This window comes from Choloepus didactylus, chromosome 6 (genome assembly GCF_015220235.1).
Source record: "Choloepus didactylus isolate mChoDid1 chromosome 6, mChoDid1.pri, whole genome shotgun sequence".
Taxonomy (NCBI): Eukaryota; Metazoa; Chordata; class Mammalia; order Pilosa; family Megalonychidae; genus Choloepus; species Choloepus didactylus.
The window spans coordinates 90,411,562-90,432,756 of record NC_051312.1 but is presented as its reverse complement, the minus strand read 5'-3'; the positions used below and the strand labels follow the sequence as shown (position 1 = coordinate 90,432,756).

Sequence of the window (21,195 nt, the reverse complement as noted above, 5' to 3'; positions counted from 1 at the left end):
ATGTGGGGGTAGGGGGTGGGCGGGCAGACATTTATCAAAGAATGACAGACATAAATGTAAAATGATAACCTTTGACAAGTGCTATGCAGGAGGGGACATGGGCTAAGAGAACTTGTAACAGAAAACGGACTCAGAAGAGGCCAAGATTCTAAGGGCTAGAGGAATTAACCAGGTTTTAAAGAAAGTGGGTGAGAGGACCTTCCAGGCAAAAGATGTTTGAGGGTCCAAAAGGTGAGTAAGTGAAAGAAGCAGGGTAGAAGATAAAGCTAAGAGGAAAACAAGGTCAAGACCACATAGAAGTCCATAGACCATATTCAGAATTTTTGTTTTTATCAAAATCATTGAAGTGTTTTAAGCAAGAGCATGTGTGTGTATGAGACACAGTGAGATCTGTATTTTGGAAAGTGCACCCTTGCCTCAGGTGGAGAACAGACTAGAGCAGGGCAAGAGTTGATGCTGGGAGACCACAGGCTGTGCAGTAGTACGAGTAACAAATGATGGAAGTTTAGACCAAAACGCAAATGAATAGACATATACACATTAGGGAAAATCGGAGTTGCTAGGGTTAGATATAGGGGTGAGAAGGAAAAGGAGGAACAAGGATTAGTCCTGACTTCCTGGCTTGGGTTCCATTTGCTAAAAATAGAGCATCAGAAGACCATGAAACTTGGGGGGGGGGGGGTGGAGTGGGAGAAAGGGGAGAAACAAACAAACAAAAACAACACAAAAAACATGGCACACAGAATGCACTGTGACGATGTCCAAAAGGCAATTTGAATGCAGATCTTATGTCAGAAAAGAGATCTGGGATGAAGATTGTCATTTGTGCTTCATTTCAATATGTTATAATTACAATTACAGCTGTAGATAAGATAACCTAGGCAGGAAAAAATAAAATGAGAGAAAAGAGGGCCTAGATGTGAGCCTTGAGTAGGTCTAGCATTTTATGATGAGGTAGAGGAAGAGAAGTCTGCAAATGATATAAAAAAGAGCAGACAGAGGAATGAAGAAATCCAGGAGAGCTGTAATAATAGGATTCCTTTCCTAAAACCACCAGATGCTAAATGATCCCTTATGTAAAACACTGTACTCTCAACATGGTTATAAGAGAGGCTGTACTATGTAGTGGTTAAAGCAGGGGCTCTAAAACTATTTGCCTAGGTTCAAATCCTAGCTCCTCCACTTGATGGCTGTGTCACCTTTAAGTTATTTTAACCTCTCTGTGCCTTAGTTTCCTATTTGTAAGATGCAAGAGGACAATGGGTCCTAATTCACAGGGATGTTGTGAGGATTAAATGAGTTAACTAAATAATAACACTCAAAGTGTTTGGAAGAGTACCTGATTCATACTAACATTCATTTGGTATTAGCTAAAATGATATTGCTTATTATTATACATTGTTATCCAATAGCAGAACAATCATTGAATAATTACCATATAAACTGATCTTTAATAACTCCAAAATTGAAACATAAGGAATTATATCTAAATTGAGCTCAAAGCCAAAGCTCATATGGAAGCAGCCAGTGATCACTTCTAATGTTGAAAAATACTTGTAAGCTTTCGATGGGCCAGGACCATATCACTACAGCAGTTCTTGAAACTATGTACAGTGCTTTAGATCTAGAAAGGATATAGATCTTTTGATACTTATTAGCACATAGTAAAGAATCTCTCCTGAAAAACATGGACTTAGTATAGACTATGTAAGTGGCTTTTCTGCTAATTCCCTCCCTCATCCATTTAAGTATGCCCATCTTTCAAAGCCCAATTCAAATCCTAACTCCTTCATTAAGCCCTCTTCAACCATACTAATCTAAAGTGATCTCTTTCAACTCTTAATAGCTACAGTACTTATTATTGCACCATGCAAGTGATGCTTAATGTGATCACTTGTATTTCAACACATTTCAGTAGAAATTTTTGAAATCCACACTCATTGCCTGATAGCCTGCTAGGGTCTGGGAATAAAGAGATGTATAAATTAAGTTTTCCACCATTAAGGAGTTCCCATTCTATGGGAGGAGACAGAAAGTAAACCAACAATCAGGACACCATGGGTGCTTTGTGTAAAACATATACTTTGTATATTGCAATGCCAGGGAAAGCCCAGTAATCAGCTGGAGGACTCATCAGAGAAGGCTATATCTGATTGGCACCTTGAAGGATAAATGGGAGTTAATTAGGCAGCGTGTGGGTTTATGTGTAGGGGTGGAGAAAAGAGAGGGTGAGTAGAGAAAGAAATGAAGAGGAGGGCACTTAAGGCAGAATAAAATACAGTATTTTGCATTTGATGTGCAGTGCCACTGCAGAGCCAAGCCATGTGTACACTGTACGGGAGGAGAGTGGCCTCTATTTCTGGAAATCTAATCCTCCATTTCTCCAATCCAAACTTAGTACAGAGCACAAAGCAGACAATCAATGATTAATCTGTTTTATGAATGAATGGATTTAATTAGTTGTACTCAAAGGAACAATTTATGCTTTTGTACTGGCAATGTGTTGAGAAACATTCAGTGAATATTAAAAAAAGTTAAAAGAACACTATAAATACACTTGTAACATGAAAAAAATAGAACTATTTAAATAATTATACTATGAAATACTATGCAACCATTAAAAATGATGTTTAAAAAGTTTTTAATGGCATTAGTAAAAATTTCAAGATGTAATATTATACAAAAGAGCAGGATCTACAATTGTAAGGACTGTGCTATCCAACATTGTAGCCACAAGTCATTGGGCACTTGAAATGTGGCAAATCTAATTTGAAATGTGCTGTAAGTGTAAAATATACACTGGATTTAAAGAAGGTTTAGTATGAAAAAAGGAATGTAAAATATTTTATTAATAGTTTTTAAAATATTGATTACATGTTGATAATGTTTTAGAAATATATTTGAGATTTGATTTGAGTTAAATAAAATATATTAAAATTAATTTGTGGTGATGAATGTGCAACTATATGATGATACTGTGAACAAGTGATTGTACATTTCAGATGATAGTACGGTGTGTGAAGACATCTCAAAAAAATTGCACTTAAAAATTAATTAATTTCTTTTTACCTTTTTTAATGTAGCCTCCATAAAATTTAAATTTACATATATCACTCATACTATACTTCTATTGGATAGCATTGGTGTAGATATGATCTCCACTATCTAAGAGATACATAGAAAACCAGTAGTTTTTGCCCCTGGATTGTGGGCCTACCGTTTTCCCTGCTTATTTATTTATTTATTTACATTTTCCAAATTTTATTCACCTAGCACATGTTATTTTATAATCAAAAGGAATAAATAAAAATAAACAAGACACAAACAAAACAAAGAGAAAAAGAACCCAATTTGATTCAAAGAACTGGTTGCCAGAGTGGAGACAAGAAGCCAGGGTATACCCAAATGACTTTCTGTCACTGGTGGAGGGTGAACACACAAAGGATGTTGACCAGCTGTGCTCCATCCTGAATGCAGACAGAAAAAAGCGGAAATGGGTGTTAACCGCAGGAGGGGGCCTGTAAGTTAAATACAGGGAAGAATTTCCTGAAGCGAGGGTGTTTAAACACTGGAATGAGTTATGGAAGAAGCCTGGTCCCCCAAGGTCTTTTAAAATACTACAGATACCCATATGCCTTGTGTGTTCCTGTCTAGAGGCAAGAAGATGGCTTGTCAAGGTTCCCTCTAAAATAGCTATCTCAGAGTAAATAGCCCCATCAAAACTTTCTTTTTCGTTTACTTTTGACTAGGCTTCACTTTTCATATTAGAGATGCCAGCCTGCAAGAAATACTCCGAAAGACAAGTCTATATTACGCAGCTAACTTAAGTAGTTCTCTTGAGACTTCAAAGACACTGTCATTTGATCTAAAATTAAAAGCTGACATCAGCTAAACATGTTTTTAAGTCCCTCAGGGGTCACCTGACAGAATTCAGCTCTGAATTCAGCATAAGCACAATAGAGGAAAGGGAAGAACGTAGATTTGGCTTCTGAAAAATGAGGCCCTTTCAAGATTTTAATACTGCCTCATTTACAAAGGTAAATGGTAAACGTTATCACCATCTGATTTTAAAGAAAGTAGAGTGGTTCACTTGTTCTGGATTTTCATTATTCTTAGTCTATTGAGAAAACTTTTTCCTAAAATGTGCCAAAGTTTTTAGGTCCTCCCCTCCCTTCCTCTCTCCTCTCCTCTCCTCTTCTTTCTTTCCTTCCCTTCTCTCTCTCTCCCAACCTCCCTCCCTCTCTGTCTTCCTTCATTTCTTAAAAAACTTGATTCTATTTACAAAAAGAAATGGAAAACTACATCAGAAATAGTTTAACAGAAGCACCATTTGGAGATTTTACCATTAAAGTGGGATGACACAGAAAACCACCAGTTCCACCTCCCAAGGTCACATCATTAAACACTAGAAGGAATCTGGAGAAATATTCCAGCAAACTGCAAAATAGCCAGTCACTGAGGATGATGCAGTCTCTTTGAAAATGGTACACCTGGGTTCTAAAACATCAAATAAGTCAGTCCCGGGTTGACCTCCATCATTGTAGTAGACTGCCCACTAAAGTTGGGTCTCATGTTCTATGTCCCATATGATAGTGAGAGTGAAAAACACATAGGAATATTTTTGCAAGTCATCTCCTCCAAATATTTAATTTGTTTCATCTATCCATTTAGATTAGAAACTAAACAACTGTCAACTAAGCAAAGTCAGGGACACTTTGGAATCTTCCTTGGTCTCTCGAATAATGCTATATGCAAAGGAGATAATGAATTGTCAAATGCATGAATAATACATAATAATACTTTGTATAATGCTTTTTAGTTTATAAAATACTTTGAGAGACATTATCTCATTTGTTCCATACAACTATGTTTGGGAAATAGGACTGGTGCTACTAGCTCCACTGAAAACACTGATACTCAAAACGATTTATGAAAATTAAGCCATACAGCTGAAATTGGAACCCACATTTTCTAATTCCCAAATCCAGTGCTCCTTCAACTGCATTATACTGCCTTGCATGAAGCTGTCAGAGAGTTTAAGTTTGATAATTGGGAAAAATTAAACTTAGAATAAAAAATTCTATGACTAGAACAGGACAGATGGTTCTGAAATCTTGCTTTTATCATGCCTTATTCTGAAAAAGAACATGTAATTCAAGAACGACACAAATTAGGGACAAACATATATTCCCTTTGTAATTTTAGGACCATGTCCTTCCTTCAGTTTTCTTGTTTCTTAAGCAATGGAGTTGAAACATATATCTTTTGTTTCTTTTGGTCCTGAAGTTCCTAAATTCTTTACAAAGTTTTATGACTCCTAGTTTCTATCTCTCTGAGGTAAATGGGATAGGACAAGAATGCTTTCACCAAAACTGCTCTGGATTTGACTGTGGTAGATTTCCCTGTGGAAGGTAATATGTGATAGAATATAGGTGGCCCAGAAATAGGGAGACCTAGGGAAGGGCAGAGAAGGAATAGAATGACCACTAATAATGGTTAGCATGATATGGTAAAAAGAACATGGCTTCAACGAACTGTACTGGGACAACTGGATATCTACACCTGAAAGAATGAAAGTGGATGCCTACTTCACAACATATACTAAAATTAGCTCAAAATGGATCAAAGATCTGAAATGAAGAATTAAAAGCATAAAAGTCCTAGAAGAAAACGTAAGGGAATATCTTTAACACCTTGTATTAGACAATGGAGTCTTAGACTTTACACCAAAAGCATGAATAACAAAAGAAATAACAGATAAACTGGACTTTATCAAAATTAAAATTTTTGTGCATCAAAGGACATAAGCAAGAAAGTGAAAATACAGAATGGGAAAAAATATTTGAAAACTATCCACTTGATAAGGGTTTCATATCCAGAATATATAAAGAACTTCTACAACTCAACAAACAACCCAATTAAAAAATGGGTAAAGGACTTGAATAGACATTTATCCAAAGATAAACAACGACCAATAAGCACATGAAAAGATGCTCAGGGAAATTAGGGAAATGTAAATGAAAACCGCAATATGAGATACTACCTGCATCCACTAGGAAGGCTATTAGTTTAAAAAAAAAAAGTGTTGGTGAGGATGTGGAGAAATAGGAACATTCATACATTGTTAGTGGGAATGTAAAATGATGCATCCACTGTGGAAAACAGTTTGGCAGTTCCTCAGAAAGTCAAGTATGGAATTACCATATGACCCAGGAATCCCATTTCTAGTAATATACCCAAAAGTATTAAACACAGGGATTCAAACAGATATTTATATATTGATGTTCATAGTGGCATTAGTCACTATGAAAGGTGGAAGCAACCCAAATGTCCATCAACAGATGAATGGATAAACAAAATGTGGTATATCCATACTGTGAAATATTATTCAACAGTAAAAAGGAATGAAGGTTTGATACATGTGACAGCACGGAATAAACCCTGAAGACATCATGTTGGATGAAATAAGCCAGACACAAAAGGACATCTTAGGGGTGAGATGGGGAATCCAGAGTTAATGCTTAAACCAGCACAGAGTTTCTGTCTGTGGTGATGGAAACATTTTGGTAATGGAAGGTGGTGATGGTAGCACAACACTCTGAATGTAATTAACATCATTGAATTGTATACTTGAAAGAGGTTACAATGTGAAATTTTATGTTGTATAACTGTTATCTCAATAACTGTTAAAAAATGCCACAGAACTGTAACAACACAAAGAGTGAACCCTAATGTAAATCTTGGACTATAGTTATATAATTATAATAATGTTTGCTCATCAGTTGTAACAAAGGTACCATACTAATGCAAAATGTTAATATAGGGAAAACTGTGACAATAAGGGCAAGTTATATGCGAACTTGGTACTTCCTGCATGATTTTTCTATAAATTTATAACTGATCTAATAGAAAACTAAAAACAACAATTAAAAAAAAAGAACATGGGACTGTAAGTCAAATAATCTGGATTTCTGGTACCAGTTCCATTACTTATTATGTGATCTTGGCAAGTCACTTCATGTTTCTACATCTCAGTTTTCTGACCTGTAAATCAGGGATCACTATTCCTACCTTGCTTCCCTAATGAGGTTATTACAAACTTAAATAAAAACATGGAAAATTTTGCAAATAAGAGATTTTTGTTATCCATAACTTCTAACTATGGATGAGAGCTACCTAAGTGAGTACACATACAAAAAGTAGGAAGACAAACAGATTTGGAGGGCACTTGTCTCCAAGGCATTGTCTTAAAAAGGACTTGGGAGAAGTAAGAAGGAGATGGTGAATATTGGTACCATTAACGCACAAAAGAGTATGAACCATTATTTTTAAATGTGAACTAGAAACATACTCTCTATATTTGTAAGGAGATGACTGTAGATTTTTTAGGAAAAACTAAATAAGCATAACAAAGAATGGATTTAATTTTTAAAACATAGTAATTATGATTCATTTACTTATTACATATTCATAATGATAGTTATCATTTACTGAATACTTCTATGTCCCAGGCAGTATGCCAGGTAACTTTACATATCTAATCCTCAAGGCAACTCTTTCAGTCAGGCCCTATTATCCTCATTTTATAGATAAGAGGATTGTGTTTAAAAGGTTAAACTTGCCTGAGGTCACAGAGACAGTAAGTGGTAGAGCTGGTATTCAAATCCATAGCCTCTGCTCTTTCCACTTAACTATGCTGTCTCTCAACTTTTGGTCAACTGTTTCCTTATCCTATTCTGTCCTATCTCCCAATCTTCATATACCCAAATCCTTTTTGTGCTCTAGGCCCACTCAAATGTTATCTCCTTAGTGAAGGCTTATCCAAATATCCCCCAAACCCCTCACTCCAAATCACTTATCTACCTTTCTTAGGCACACTGTATTTAAAACTATTTTATATCATATATTGTTTGTTCTTAGTTCATTGCCTTGATTAGACTATAAGATCCCTGAATACAACTTCAAAAAGCATATTCAATGACTAGAACAGGACAGATGGCTTATTCATTCACTCATATGCTCATCACTTACTAAGTACCTATCTTCCTAGTAAGCAGGCTGGCATCACAGGGATGAGTAAGATGTGGTTCCAGCCCCAAGCTGTTTACCTAGTAAGTAAGACTTGGTGGGAAAAGTGTACCTAAGGTACTGATGGAGTACACAGTTATCTCTGTATCCACCACTGTGCTTGCTGAGTGAGTGATTGAGGTATGAGCTGGACCTTGAAATGAAAGCAAAATCTGGATAGGCCAGAGACAGGGGCAGGCTATTCTAGGTAGTGGGACTTGTCTGAAAAAAAAAAAAAAAAAAAAATGAGCATGGTATGCCTGGGGGTCAGTTGAGAAGGGGTGGGAGAGTGGAGGAAGCAATGTCCCAGGACCTGAATGCTAGGACCCCATCACACAGTGCATTCACAGCAAACATAGCACATAATCTCTTCAACTCAGTTCCAAACTTAACATCTTACTGGCAGCCATCAAGCAGCAGCTTGCATGCACATTTTTCCCTGACCATAATTCAGTACTACTATCAGCTGTGCATGAGTCAGTGGTCCTAGGATGAGAAAACAAGGACTTCTTTTGGAAAGAGCTGGAATAAAACACTGAAGATTTTGCCCCATGCAACTGTGTTCATGAGGAAAAGCGGTAAGTTTTAGGATTCATCAAGTGTTAGATGCTTCTGATATTAATTAAGAATCCTCTAATGTGGAAGGACAAAATCACTTCATTCAAAGAATTTTTATCACACTGTCTTTTCTTAAAACAAAACAAAACAAAACAGTCACATAACTTTGAAGCTTACCATAAGGAGGAATTCAGTGAATGCACTGATCCTCAGCCAGTCTGAAATTCTTGACACCAAAAGAACACAAGCACTCTGCTTCCATAGGGACCAATCTATGAATGGTAACAACCACACAGGCAATGGAAGTGTTTTCTTTTGCAAAAGATGTAAGAGCCTCCTCTAGGAGTCTAAGTTTTTTTACCCTTTGCCCTAAGGAGCATGGACTTTGGGGTAACTCCTCAATCCATGGTTGCTCTTGAAATTCTCAGATTTCCTCTGAGGCTAAAAGTGCTTGGTCAGGCTTTGTTTAAATTTGTAACTTCCAGCCTGTCTTCCTGCAGTGGTCTTTACTTGGAACTATTATATAGCATTTATTTTGCAGTACTTTGCATCTATTTTAGTAATCTATTTTTCATTAGAGTACCATAAAGTGGTATCCTACTATTCATTTAATGTTATTGTGCTTGGCACAGACTGGCACAGGGTGCACTGCATAATGTATAAGTTTGGGGCTTAATGGGCTTATTACAACATTGCCAGGAGACCTAGATTCTAGTTTTATTTTTACAGGTTCATTGGTCAACCATGCCTGGAAAGTCATTTAACTTCTCTGTATCTCAGAACTGAGAGTTGCTGGAAATTGTAATGTTCTAAGAGGGGGAGGGCAGTCAGGTTGTGTTGAGGAAATATTTCTATGTAAGCCTTTTTGGCAAAGTGTCTAAAGAGATTTCAGAAGAAAGTGACCTAAACTCTAAGGTTCCAATAATTCGTTGATTTTATTTCTCCTAAATATTTACGGTGATATCTAAATTTTGTATTTGTAACTTTGTATTCTTTTAAAAAGGGTTCCCAAATTGTATAGACTCTAGGCACCAAAAAACCCAGATTATCCCAGTCCCTAAAATGAATTTGCACTCTAGTCAATGTGCTCTATTCCTTGTTGTTGAAGCTGCTGTGCCTTTTCTTCAACTGTCCCCTTGATCTAGGGGGATGGTGTGAGGATGGTGTTGGGGGAGAAGGAATAGGGAGAACACATCCTAGACAGAGGAATGACTCGGAGACAGGAAAGAGCTTGTTCACTTAACTAAAAGGAGGCCAGTACAGCAACTGCACACGAGATTGGGGGAAAAGGCAAGAGACAGGTAGAACAACGTAAAGAGCTTGGATTTTATTTCAGCTTTGATTTTATTTAAAAAGATCACTGGGCACTGTGAAGACTGAACTGGTCAAGAGTGAAATCAGGAAGAGAAATTAGACTGGGGTGGTAGTAATACAGATGGTGGGGATGATCAGATTTGATATATATTTTGCAGGTAAAGATGACAGGATTTGTCAATAAATTAGATTGGAACTGGTGGGAATGAAGAAAAGAAGGGAGTCAAGGATGATTCAGTTTCTGACCTGAGCAACTGCATAGATAGGGTGCCATTTGCTGACAGGAAGAAGACTGGTGAAAGGACAGTTTTAGGTATGTTGAAGCTGAGATGCCTCCAAGCAGAGGTATTACATAGGTCCTTGATTATCCAGAGTTTGCAGAGGAGCTCTGAACTGAAAATAAACTTTGGGAGTCATAACCATATAGATGTTTTTCAAAACAATGGATGAGATCACGTAAGAAGAAAGTAAAGAAAGAAAAGGAGAAGACAACCTGAGATGGGTCTATGGAGACCTGAAATATTTAAAGATCAAGTACAGGAGGAGGAATATGCAAAACAAACAGAGAAAGAGCAGCCAGAAGGAATAAAACCAGGAGAGGTTAATGCTGCAGAATGCAACAAAGGAAAATGTTTTAAGAAGGTAGGAATGGCTGGAAAGGCCAAATGCCACTGAGATGTTGACCAGGGTAAGTACAGAGAAGTGACCTTTGGGATTGGTAACATAGAGTTCAGAAGGCCCCTTGCTAGATAAAAGGAATTTCAGCGTACTGATGGAATTGGGAATCAGACTAGAGTCTGATGAGGGACTGGAAAAAGAGAACATAAACAGACCTATAACCATTATAGAAATCAAATCAGCAGTTAAAAATCTACACTCCCCCCTATTCCCCAAACAAAAAACTCTTGGGCTTTTGATAAGGTCTATCAGGCCTTCAAGATGTAAATTCCTCTCTTATACAAACTGTTCTAGAGAATAGAAAAGAAGGGAAAGAGCTTCAATTTATTTTATAAGATTATTATAACCTTGCTACCAAGGAGAGTATAAGAAAGGATAGTGTGAGACAGAAAAATTATAAACCAGTCTCATCTCAGTTCATAAAAATTAGCAAATCTAATTTAATAATGTAGGAAAAAAAAACCATCTATGAATAAGCAGTTTATTCCAGGAGCCAACAGTGGTTTAACATTAGAAAACGTATTAATATTAACATATTAAAAGAGGAAAATGTAGTATTACCTCAATAGATTCAGAATAAGCATTTGATAAAATTCAAAATACACAAATTCATGATTTAAAAACAACTCTTAGTAAGCTTGGGATAGGAAGAAACTTCCTTTTGTTCATAAAGAAAGGATATCTACAAAAATCAGCAAAAATATAATACCTAATGGTGTAAAGTTAAAAGCATTCTCTTTAAAGTCAGGTGAAAGACAAAGATACCCATTATCATTTCTGCTATATTATAAACTATAATAAGACAAGAAAAAGTAACAAAAGTTGTAAAAATAGAAAGTAAGAAACAATCAGTGGAAAAAAAAAAAGAAACAATCAGTGGAGAAAGGACAGACTCTTCAATAAATGGGACAATTTGCCATCCTTATGGAACAAGATTGATTTAGTGATTAATTATCTAGTGCTGTCGGTTGCCTCTTTTTTCATTATTTTAGATTATTTACTATTTATGTTATAAAATTTTTCATGAATAGTACACTTTGTTTCTAACTAGATCATGAATTCCTTGAGGGCAGGGCTTGAGTCTTATACTCTTGTTACACTCCAGAATGCCTATCATAGAGCTTTACAGAGATGATGATTAATAAATGTCTGCTAGTTCACTTTTTAAATTATTATTGTTATTTACATTAAAACTCAATTTCCATCTTTCACTCTTCAACCATCCTGGTCCATATCAACAATAAACTCAGAAAATTATGTTGATATTCTGAGTAGAATTCTTTAGACAATTGTGCATTTACTTAACAAGAGTGTTACCTACAATCAGACATCTGAAAATTACCATTTTGAGAATTATATGAGGGACACACACACACACACACACACACACACACACACACATGACACCTCAAAGTAAAGATCGACCATAGATGTTGTTTACTTATTATCCTCAAGGTCTATCCTTATAGCACAGAAGAAAACGAAGCCAATCTTGTTCTCCCCCCTCCCCCAAAATAGTTTTTTTGTCTAACATTTCATTTCATCCTCACAACAAACTGGTGAGATGGGCAGGGCGGGGATTACAGATGAAGAAATTAAGTTTCAGAAAAGTAAAACTTAAGTTCACACAGCAGTTTAGTAAAAGACCTATGATCAGAAGCCAATGCTCTTTGTAAGACACTATGCTGTTCCCAGTTGTCTAACTCCAAAGCCCTGATTTCCATTCAACATTATGTTGTAAATTACTGCCCATCACCAAAGGATTCAAAATTCAAAAATCAGCAAGTGGCTAGAGCCAATAGCTTTCTATTTATTTAAGTCAATTGACTATAACTAATGTCTTCTTAAATCAGACTTTCCTGCTTCTCTCTTTTTAAAAGGGTCATGTCTATAATGACCTTTTAAGCAACAGCTTACCGTCACCGTAAAACAGGCCTGGTCTCAGACTAGGTCCTCACTGGCTGCCTTAACTTTTTGTTTCCTTTCTTTCCTTAACTCTCATGAGCCTCATCTGTTCATTCTACAGTTATGCTCTTAGCTTGCTAAGTCTTAGGAGCTCCACGTTATCTCTTCTATGTTTTAGTCTCTGCCTGAGCAACACAATCAAGGATTCCTTGCCCAGCCAATCTCATAATGTTCAAATAACAACCCTGCCTCCCCCTCCAAGGGTGCTTCACTCTCTTTAGCCAGACGGGGGCTTAGAACTACACAAGAATGATGGCTGGCTGCCATTTTTTTTTCCTTCTTCAGAAGATCCAGAAGGCAAGTATGGAGGAATGTGGAAGTCAAAACAAGTTTCTCAGGATCATTACCCACATTACAGTTTCAGGTTATCAGAGATAAAGATACTCACCACCTGACCATTAGTCCGTGCTCCATGAAGTTTTTCAGGTTGGGAAGGGTTTGCCTCAAGTCTGGAGTCCCTAGTCCATGCTGATATCTTAGCTGCAAATGTGGAAAACACAGAATTAAAAGAAATTCTGGCAGCTACTACGCAGTGCTTCAAAAAATGATCCAAACAGTCATTTTTTTAAATCTCAAAGAGGAAAAGTGAATGTATGCTCTCAATCAATATTATCAACCACATCATTGGGATGGTATTTAAAAGTAGCCTCTTCATCTACTGTTCCCTTGTCCCCTAAACTTGGAGAAGACTAAGAATGACTAACTGTAGAATCAGGATATTGAAATGATCGCTGTATCTAGCTTTGTTTTTTGCTCCCAGACTCTAGTCGGATCTAGTATTGCACTGATACTTGGTCAATGTTTAGTGAATAAATAAACAGCAAGTCACTTTGACTGAGGCTATGCTTTATACTTCTCTTGACTCTCTAATTTTCCTCTTTGTCCAGAAACAGAGCACAAAGCTGTGGAGGTACTATGAGGAAATCACTGGCTTGTGGGCTATATCTGCCCTTAGTTTAACTTATTTCTGCCAATGGCTGGTTTTCTAAAATTAAGTGTCTTACTATGTACCTTGGAAAAATGTTAAATATTCTTCATCTGTATATTTCTTACTTCTTTTCACTCTGTTTCTGAATACCATTTGCTTTCCTTAACTGACAATAATATAGAACCAAGGTAAGTATATATATACACGCTCACACATATAACATCAAAAAAACATTAAGTGTACAACATAACCTGTATAAATGTTATTTTTCAAATGAGATAATGTACATAAAGAAACTGCTTTGTAAACTGTATACAGGTTTGCAAAAGTAAAGAATCATCAGTCTTAAGGTTTTACTTTTCTAGCACTTAAATTTAAAAGTGGCCAAGTCAAAATTTTAAAGTTTCTTCTGTAGAAAAATAAAACTACCAACAAGAAAAAAAATCGAAGTTAGTTTTCTTTTATTTGTGTGCAGTACTCAAATGATTTTTTTCTGTGGGTGACACTTAATGGAGAGAAGAGTACACTCTCACTGACACCGAGCATTCTAAGAAAAACCCCAAAGCCTAACTGGGTCTCTTGGATGGTCTGAACACAAAGTAAGCAGGTATAAACATAGACTGTTAAAGGAAAAATGAATCTTGAATATTATTTAAGCCAATTCTTTCCTTTTGCAGATGGGAAACTGAAGCCTAGAAAGGGGCAGTAAATTCTCCAGGGTTACATGTTTCAATGGTAAAGATATTATTAGCAAGGGCCTCCTTTTCACAAACCACGCTATACCACCATTCACCCCAGTGTGAAAGGAAAATTGGTAAAAATACTCAAGAAGACAGAGGGAAAATATTCTTTACCTTTTTCAAAGTTAGTTTGGTGACCTAAATCACCTCCTGAGATTTGGTGACCTTGAATTATAAGATCCACTCCATATTTAATGACATCATTTCTTGTATTAAAATAAAAGCATTTTTTCCATACATTGATAAAAGCAAAATGGCTGATATCCCAGTATGACATTCCTGAATTCATTGTTTCAATAAAAAAGTGAAATTGTTTACACATGGGCATGGAAATTTCACCTGTGATTCATACTGAAAAATATTAAATGTCAAATAACCATTCTGAAATAACACCAAACTATGTGTCTCTGAGCCAGTACATAGTCGATTGCCTGCCCCAGGCTTCACAATGGAAGGTGGGTGTGAATTCTTTTCAGAGACCACAATGAAAATTTCTCTCCAAGTCTGATTTCAACCAAAAAAGGAAAATGTGGGAATTTCAAGCCTCCACCCAGGTCTTAACTCTTCATTTGCTGATAGAACTATTACTTTTATCATAAAGACTTAGGATAGTATAGCTTAAAGAGACTCTGGAGATCATCTTTTCCAACATCCATCCTTTTACAAATGAAGAAACTAAAGCCTCAGTAAGGCAAGTTCACAGAGCTGATAAGGGACAGAGCCAAGGCTAGACCCTCTTGATAACAGCTACAAATTCTTCCTACCATATCAACATTTCGACACATAGAATCAAAAACAAACCAACCAACCAAACCTTATAACTTAATTTATTACAAAGTACATGTACTGTTTAAAAAAATCAAAATTACTATAAGGCTTATAATGAAAAACAGCTGCTCTTTGCTCTTCAGCACAGCAACTTTTTTTAAAATTCAATTTTATTGAGATATATTCACATACCATACAATCATCCAAAGTGTACAATTGTTCACAGTACCATCATATAGTTGTACATTCATCACCCCAATCTATTTTTTGAACATTTTCCTTGTACCAGAAAAAGTGAAAATTAGAATTAAAAAAAGTAAAAAAGAACACCCAAATCACCCCCCCCCACTATTTTTCATTTAGTTTTTGTCCCCATTTTTCTACTCATCCATCCATACACTGGATAAAGGGAGTGCAATCCACAAGGTTTCAACAGTCAGACTGTCACCCCTTGTAAGCTACATTGCCATACAATCGTCTTCAAGAATCAAGGCTACTGGGCTGCAGTTTGATAGTTTCAGGTATTACTTCTAGCTATTCCAGTGCATTAAACCTAAAAAGGGTTATCTATATAGTGCCTAAGAATGCCCACCAGAGTGACCTCTCAACTCCATTTGGAATCTCTCAGCTACTGAAACTTTATTTCATTTCATTTCACATCCCCTTTTTGGTCAAGAACATGTTCTCAATCCCACGATGTTGGGTGCAGATTTATCCCCGGGAGTCATATCCGGTGTTGCCAGGGAGATTTACACCCCTGGGAGTCAGGTCCCACGTAGCGGGGTAGGGCAGTGAGATCACTTGCTGAGCTGGCTTAGCTAGAGAGGGCCACATCTGAGCAACACAGAGGTACTCAGGGGGAGTCTTAGGCACAATTATAAGCAGGTTTAGCCTCTCCTTTGCAGTAAGGAGCTTCACAAGGGCAAGTCCCGTGATAAAGGGCTCGGCACATCAAACTGTCACTCCTCAATGTCTGTGAGAACATCAGCAACAATCCAGGTAAGGAAGCCCAACACCTCTGCATTTTCCCCCAGCTCCTCAGGGGGCCCTGCATACATATTTTTATTCTCTATCCAGATTACTTTGGAATGTGTCTCTATTTTACACTAACCCATGCAAACCTAAGAGGTATCACTTCCTTTTAAAAGTTCCATGTAATTATGGTATTTGAACAAACTGTATGAGTTAAATTGTTTAGGAAATATACATCTTGCACCAGCTAAACATCTCTTCCCTTGTTCTCACATGGAATTTGAAGTTTTAAAAATGCAGTCAGTATTGTACTTTACCCTTTGGCCCGAATCTGCCCTAGTCCTAACCACATCTACTTCATTCATATCTTTAGTTGAAGTCTGGACTCTTTTTCAGCTTTTTTAACAGTTGCTATATGTGCTAATACTGACATTCATATCTGTCGAGTTCTAGTTCCGAGTTTCAAGTGTCACACAGATACCCAAAGTTCCAGGGATAGATCAGGTTATACACAAAGGGATTAGCATCTCAGAATCTGGAGACAGCCATTACAATAAGTGTTCCCCTGATAAACTAGCATAGCAACTTTTACAATCTCTTCTTTACCTTTATATTTCTAAACAATGTGTTTATATTAATATTTTATTAATATTTATTGTCACACACCCCAATTTTAGACATCATCTACTATGTTCCTACTAGGAAAGAAGAGAATTTAGCTCTCATACAACTCCCCACTCACACAAATATTTTTTCCTCACTTCCACACACTATCTATTGACTTTTTATTAAAGAATGAGTATTTAACTCTCTCTTTTCCCACACATACCTCCCCTCCACATCCCTCAATATATTCAATATCACATTTTTATTAAATCAATATTTAGGTTTTACCTTATTACACTTCTGTTCACTGCTAGCCATGTAATATACTATTCCTTTCTTGTACTTTTTTGTTTTTCCTGAAGTGACAATTGTCAGTTTTTCTATGTACCTATCACTAGATCCTCCCCCCAAACTCTGAAAATCCTTCTCAATATGATTAAATACACAATGTAATCCATTAAGTCCATTTCCCTCCCTTGGAGAAAAATTTCCTGAAGCTCTCCTCTCTCTATTCCAATCTGATCTGGCTGCTTTCTAGGCTTGTTGCATTGTTATCTTCCTAGAAATGCCCTCAACATCATCCTAGGAATTTTGTTTTCTTCTCTTCTATATTGGAGCTGTTGTTTCCTGGATCTCATGTCTTCCTTCTTGATTTACTGCCTCATCTTGGTAGAGCATATCCTACAATATCTTTCTGGGAAAGGGTAGCATGGGAGGTATCTTTTTTGACATCTTGAATACTTGAAAATATCTTTATTCATTTCACACTTAAATGATAGTTTGCCTGGATATAGATTGGAATTCTAAAGCACTGCTTCACTGTCTTTCAACTTTGCATATAGCAATTCAGAAACCTGCTAACATTTTGATTCCTGATCTTTTGTATGTGAGTTAATTCTTCGGAAGCTTTTAGGATTTTCTTCTTTAATCCACTGTTATGAAGTTTCGCAGTGACAAGTCTTTCTTTGGTCTTTTTTTCATTTACTGTTCTGGGCCCCTAGTGAGCCCTTTCAATATGAAAACTCTTATCCCCTAATTCTGATCATTTTCTTTTATTATTATTTCTCCTTCTTCTTCCTCCTCCTCCACCATCAGCACCACCACTTTTTTACTACTTACGTCTAATTCTTCTCCCATCTCTCTCTCCTTTTCACCTTCAATTTCTGTCACCTCTAAGTTTCTTTCTTTCTTTTTTTCCCAGTTTGTTTGGAACTCATTCCACCTCCCCCATATCAGAGGCTTTCCTTTAAGGTCTAGTAATTTTTGGTTGTCAGTTCATCCTTAAGAATGAGATTTTAAAAACCTGATCAGAAAGTCTATGCACTGGCAGTACTTTTTGACTGGTAGGTTTCATTACAAAATGAGTGGATGGAGATCCAGGACCTTTCCATGGGGAACCCATCATGCTCAGTAGCTCTCATTGCTGGAACTATTTATTTTTTCCAGATGGAATCCTCTAATCTCCTATCTGCTGGTATAATCTGGAACTGAATTTTGAGAGTTAAGTAGGAAAAGGGGGTTGGGAACTCATTTTTGGTATGTCAGACTTTCACTTAATCCTCTTGTTTTCAGTTAATGCACCTCCTTGCTCCAGTGTACCAGGTACAGTATCCTTGAGTTCAGAGCTTCTTGGGATCAATTTTTTCTCCCATGGGTGTTGGGGGGGTAGTTGCTTGGTTATGGAGGGTGGGGAAAAGACAACTGGGAGTCTTACTTCTCTTTGTATAGACTTTCAACTAGTCCTCCTATTTTTAGCCCTACTCCTTACTCCTACACTCTGTGAGGTACTTGGTGGCTCCAAATCCTAAGCCCTTCTGGAGTTTTATGGTTTGAATTACATTGCTTCTTGAAGAGTTTAAGTTTCAGCTTTCTCCAGTCTGCCATACCAGTTTATCGCTCATTTATTTACTTGCAATTAAAAAAAAACTGTCAACTCTATCACCTGGTGTTGTCTCTTCTCCTACTCATTTTATCATGAGTTTACAATTTTTAAATTATTTTATCTTTATTAGTAGCATTTCAATTTGGAACTGACATAAACGAGTATATTCAATTTGTTTGTCATGAAGTTTCCTATACATATATATGAATAACAGCTTTTCAATATTGGCTAACAACCCTCACTACAGCCTTTTACATACTAACCACCACTCTCGCACAGAGCTCTCTTTCCTGTTTCCAAGTCTCTCTTTAGGCATACTACATCTGGTCACACTCTATATATTCTTTTTTTTTTTTCTTTTAAATTTAATTTTATTGAGATTGTTCACATACCATACAATTATCCAAAGATCAAAAGTGTACAATCAATTGCCCACTGTACCATCATACAGCTGTGCATCCATCACCACAATTATTTTTTTTCAATTTTTAGAACATTTTCATTACTCCAGAAAAGAAATAAAGACAAAAAAAGAAAACTCAACTCCTCCCATACCCCTAACCACCCCCCTCCATTATTGACTCATAGTATTGGTATAGTACGTTTGTTACTGTTGATTAAAGAATGTTAAAATACTACTAACTGTAGTACATAGTTTGCAATAGGTATATTTTCCCTATATACCCCTTTATTATTAACTTATAGTTACACTGTCATACATTTGTTCTAGTTCATAAAAGAGATTTCTAATATTTACACAGTTAATCATGGATGTTCTTCACCACAAGAGTCACTATTTTATACATTCCCATCTTTTAACCTCCAACTTTCCTTCTGGTAACATACATGATTCTAAACTTCCCCTTTCCACCACATTCACACACCATTCAGCACTGTTAGTTATTCTCACAATAACGTGCTACCATCACCTCTGTCCATTTCCAAACACTTAAGTTCAACCTAGTTGAACATTCTGCTCATAATAAACAACCGCTCCCCATTCTTTAACCTCTTTAACCTGGTAACTTGTATTTCATGTCTGTGAATTTACATATTATAATTAGGTCATATCAGTGAGACCATGCAATATTTGTCCTTACGTGTCTGACTTATTTCACTCAATATAGAGCTCTCAAGGTTTCTTAATCAACCTGTTTTTTTTTTTTATTAATGCAATTTTATTGAAATATATTCACATAACATACAGTCATTCAAAGTGTACAATCAGTTGTTCACAGTATCATTATATAGCTGTGCTTCATCACCACAATCAATCTTTGAATATTTTCATTACTCCAAAAAATAAAGATTAAAATAAAAAAAATCTCAGTTCCCTCCTTACCCCATTGTTCATTTACTTTTTTAAAATACAGTTTGAGATATATTCATAAACCCTGCAGTCATCCACAGTGTACAATCATTCACAACACCATCATACATCTGTGTGTTCATCACCAGAATCAATTTTTTTTTTTAATCTTCATTTTATTGAGATATATTCACATACCACGCAGTCATACAAAACAAATCGTACTTTCGATTGTTTACAGTACCATTACATAGTGGTACATTCATCACCCAAATCAATCCCTGGCACCTTCATTAGCACACACACAAAAATAACAAGAATAATAATTAGAGTGAAAAAGAGCAACTGAAATAAAAAAGAACACTGGGTACCTTTGTCTGTTTGTTTCCTTCCCCTATTTTTCTACTCATCCATCCATAAACTAGACAAAGTGGAGTGTGGTCCTTATGGCTTTCCCAATCCCATTGTCACCCCTCATACGCTACATTTTTATACAACTGTCTTCGAGATTCATGGGTTCTGGGTTGTAGTTTGATAGTTTCAGGTATCCACCACCAGCTACCCCAATTCTTTAGAACCTAAAAAGGGTTGTCTAAAGTGTGCATAAGAGTACCCACCAGAGTGACCTCTCGGCTCCTTTTGGAATCTCTCTGCCACTGAAGCTTATTTCATTTCCTTTCACATCCCCCTTTTGGTCAAGAAGATGTTCTCCGTCCCACGATGCCAGGTCTACATTCCTCCCCGGGAGTCGTATTCCACGTTGCCAGGGAGATTCACTCCCCTGGGTGTCTGATCCCATGTAGGGGGGAGGGCAGTGATTTCACCTTTCAAGTTGGCTTAGCTAGAGAGACAGGGCCACATCTGAGCAACAAAGAGGCATTCGGGAGGAGGCTCTTAGGCACAACCATAGGGAGGCCTAGCCTCTCCTTTGCAGCAACCGTCTTCCCAAGGGTAAAACCTGTGGTAGAGGGCTCAACCCATCAAACCACCAGTCCCCTATGTCTGTGGTCATGTTAGCAACCATGGAGGTGGGGTAGGCGAATACCCCTGCATTCTCCACAGGCTACTCAAGGGGGCACTACATCTTTTTTTTTTCCTTGTTTTTCTTTTTTTCTTTTTTAACTTTCCCTTCTTTTTTAAATCAATTGTACGAAAAAAAAAGTTAAAAAGAAAACAAACATACAATAAAAGAACATTTCAAAGAGACCATAACAAGGGAGTAAGAAAAAGACAACTAACCTAAGATAACTGCTTAACTTCCAACATGTTCCTACTTTACCCCAAGAAAGTTACTTAATATAGCAACATTTCTGTGAACTTGCTCCTACTATATCCATCAGAAATTAACAGACCATAGTCCTTCCTGGGCATCCCCAGAACGTTAAATAGCTTATCTGTTCTTCTTGGA

General features: G+C 36.7%; 1 protein-coding gene across 2 annotated transcripts in view; it reads right to left on the bottom strand.

The window, feature by feature from the left end:
• UVRAG (UV radiation resistance associated) overlaps positions 1 to 21,195 on the bottom strand; it is a 421,213-nt gene that overhangs the window by 11,639 nt on the left and 388,379 nt on the right. For both annotated transcript variants that reach the window (XM_037840712.1, XM_037840711.1), the window contains exon 14: positions 12,971 to 13,062. In XM_037840712.1, coding sequence (XP_037696640.1) covers positions 12,971 to 13,062 — 92 coding nt within the window. The remainder of the gene's footprint in view (positions 1 to 12,970; positions 13,063 to 21,195) is intronic.